We start from the raw sequence: 3,193 nt of genomic DNA, 5'->3' as shown, positions 1-3,193 counted from the left end.
TGTATATCTCTCAGGTAGTCCACCAGCAGATGAAAAACACCCACCTCTCCGCCTCTTCCAAGGGACGAGGGAACCGTGCGGCATTTTCCGTTAAAAAATGTTTTCCGCCGGTCAACATGTCCGTTAAAGTTGAAATCTTCCGTACAAAATTAGAAAAGTGCCGGTCAGAGGTCTTCTTTGTTATTTATTGAGCTTTAAAACAAATTGATAACGACTCTGTTCTCTGTATAATAATATAATAATATTTAATAAACGGTGCCTGCCTCTCTTTTCCTCCCCCTCTTCTGACAGCCCAGCAGCAGCAGGAGACGTGGGGAGAGGGAGGCGGGCTATTTCATCGTTATCAGAAAATGATCATATAGGCCCGGGCTTACACACGGAGCCGTTGGACCCCCAGAGCGTTGCGTATGCCGGTCTACCCACCTTGGGGCCCGTTACCGTAGTTGTTTAGTTCCCCCCCCTACACAGAGCGGAGCAAGGCAACGAAACTTAAAATAATAAGCAGCATTTTACGGCGCGCTATGCATGGGGCCGCCTTGGGGGGTTTCCCGACATGTCGTTTCAGTAAATTAAAGGGTGTTTCATGTTGTCGTTGCTGTGAACCTTATTAATACCTTGGAAAATGGCGTTTAATACTTTTTAATAGCCTTAATTTTCACTAAATTGATTTATCAACTTTTAATACTTTTTAAGACCCCGCGGACACCCTGGATTATCACACGTAGCTATTTTAATTACGTCTCAAACTACCTAAACTACTCATAGATATGTTTAGTTTTACTGTCGAGTCACTCATTACTGATCCGCGAGCTGCATGATACTGACGGGCTGTTAGGAGAGGGAGAGAGCGCTCCGTTTATTATTCCCGTGTTATTGTAAGTTACTGTTCACTTTTGAATAATGTTGTTAATCTACTATAATTAATTTGTTTAATATCAAATCATATCAATTTGTTTTAAAGCACAATAAATAACAAAGAAGACCTTTGACCGGCACTTTTCTCATTTAGTCCGGAAGATTTAAACTTTAACGGACATGTTGACCGGCGAAAAAATATTCTAACGGGAACTCTGATGTATAAACTTTTTTTTTTAAATATGTATATATATTTTTTTTTATTTTTTTTACACCTGCCAACAGCTTTTTTTAAATGGCAAAGAGGCTAACAGCTCACTATAAAGCTGAAGCATCTGTCAGTACCTGGCTCTTCTTGGTGGGGATAGTGGTGTTCCTGTTGATGAGTTTGGTGAAGACACCGCCCAGGGTCTCGATACCCAGAGACAGTGGTGTCACATCCAGCAGCAGCACATCAGTGACATCACCGGCCAAAACACCACCCTGGATGGCTGCTCCGATGGCAACGGCCTCGTCGGGGTTGACTGATTTGCTGGGCGCACGGCCGAACAGATCCTGCACCGTCTGCTGAACCTGCAGGAGAAACAATGATGCATTCAGGTTACTTCTGGCGAGTACGTTCGTCTTTGTTCCTTACAGAACGCCATTTCTCTATGGGGAAAATCTCCTAAAATGGGTTATTTGCAAGCAAGTAGGGAGCCTTTTATTTGTATTATATTTTTTGAGAGGAAACAGATGACTGATTTTGGTCTCACTTAACTTTGCTCTTTAATAAATCAAAAGTATTTCAACGTTAAAATACTCAATATAATAATGGAAAGCTTCTGGACTAATTAGAAACAGTAGTGTTGTGGATGTAACCGCGTTGTACACGGTGTGTTTACCTTTGGCATGCGGCTCATGCCTCCCACCAGGAGCACCTCCCCGATGTCTCCCTTGGACACCTCAGCGTCCTGCATGGCCTTCTGACAGGGAGCCACTGTGCGTCGGATCAGGTCACCCACGATGCCTTCAAACTGAGAGCGGGTCAGCTTTATATTCAGATGTTTGGGGCCGGAGGCGTCCATGGTCAGGTAGGGCAGGTTGATGTCCGTCTGGAAGAGAGAATATCCAGCGTTTTAAATAAACAGGAAAACATTTTAATAAAAAAAAGACTCACTAAAAGGAGTCTTCTTGATATTTAATAACATATTAAAATCAGTGAAGAATAAAGAGCATGCCAAAATGTTTTTAGGTATAAATATGAATTGCTCATGGAGTGTATTTTGACTTGAGGCCTGTTGCATGAGGGACTGAGGGTTATGTTACCTGCAGAGAAGAGGACAGCTCACACTTGGCCTTCTCAGCAGCCTCCCGGACTCTCTGCAGAGCCATGTTGTCTTTTGTCAGATCCACACCAGACTCTCTCTTGAACTCCTTGACAATGTGTCTGAGGAGGTGCTGGTCGAAGTCCTCTCCTCCAAGGAAGGTGTCTCCGTTGGTAGACTTCACCTCAAAAACCCCCTTCTGGATCTCCAGGACAGAGATATCAAACGTACCTCCACCCAGGTCATAGACGGCAATACTGGAAACGGAAAGGTCATTTCAATAACACTGGCACATCAAAAGCTGAAGAAATGACCGGACAGTGTTTCCTTCCACCATCACTTGTCCTTCAGTACCAGGCCCCTCTTGCGTCTTTATTATGATCCCTGTTAGCATTAGCATGACTAATGGACATTCTTTCTGGGGTCCACACACGCATATAATCTTAATACCCATTTACACACTAAAGCCACATACACAAAAACAGACATACAAACTTCTACTAAAAATACAATAAATAGTCATTCATATTAAACATAAGTAAACGTTCAACTGAGAGGACCCTAAATTGTAATTTATCTACCTTTATTTTTCTAATTACATTCAAGAAAAATAAGTTATTACAGATTTTTTAAATACATTAATTTCTACTTTTACCCTTTGATTGCTTTTTGAACAGTTCTTTGGTTTTCTCTTTAACAGAATCTGGCCCGTGAATGAATTCTCCACTTACACTTTATCCTCAGTTTTCTCCAGACCGTAGGCCAGAGCAGCGGCTGTGGGCTCGTTGATCACACGCAGGACGTTCAGACCAGCGATCTGACCCGCATCTTTGGTAGCCTAAAAAAACAAAACAATAAAACTAGGGCCGGGACTCGATTAAAAAAATTAATCTAATTAATTAGAGGCTTTGTAATTAATTAATCGAAATTAATCGCATTTTTAATCACATAAATATTTGACCTGAGAACAGTGAGAAGCAATTTTTTTCACATGGATTTTAGTATACCATTGAATAATGACTGAATACATA

The 3,193-nt window shown here is 41.7% G+C and overlaps 1 protein-coding gene across 1 annotated transcript; it reads right to left on the bottom strand.

Annotated features, from left to right (window-relative positions):
• Nucleotides 1-1,173: 1,173 nt before the first annotated feature.
• On the bottom strand, nucleotides 1,174-3,000 carry LOC104949541 (stress-70 protein, mitochondrial; the record flags this gene model as incomplete). The annotated part of the gene is made up of 4 exons (XM_010775907.1): nucleotides 1,174-1,428; nucleotides 1,740-1,949; nucleotides 2,164-2,419; nucleotides 2,894-3,000. Coding segments are annotated over 4 exons (828 nt in total), but the record flags the coding sequence as incomplete, so codon positions are not given.
• Nucleotides 3,001-3,193: the final 193 nt, after the last annotated feature.

This window comes from Notothenia coriiceps, unplaced genomic scaffold, assembly GCF_000735185.1.
Source record: "Notothenia coriiceps isolate Sejong01 unplaced genomic scaffold, NC01 NC01_scaffold00016451, whole genome shotgun sequence".
Lineage (NCBI taxonomy): Eukaryota > Metazoa > Chordata > Actinopteri > Perciformes > Nototheniidae > Notothenia > Notothenia coriiceps.
Note: the sequence above shows the minus strand (reverse complement) of the source record. Positions and strands in the feature narration are given on the sequence as shown.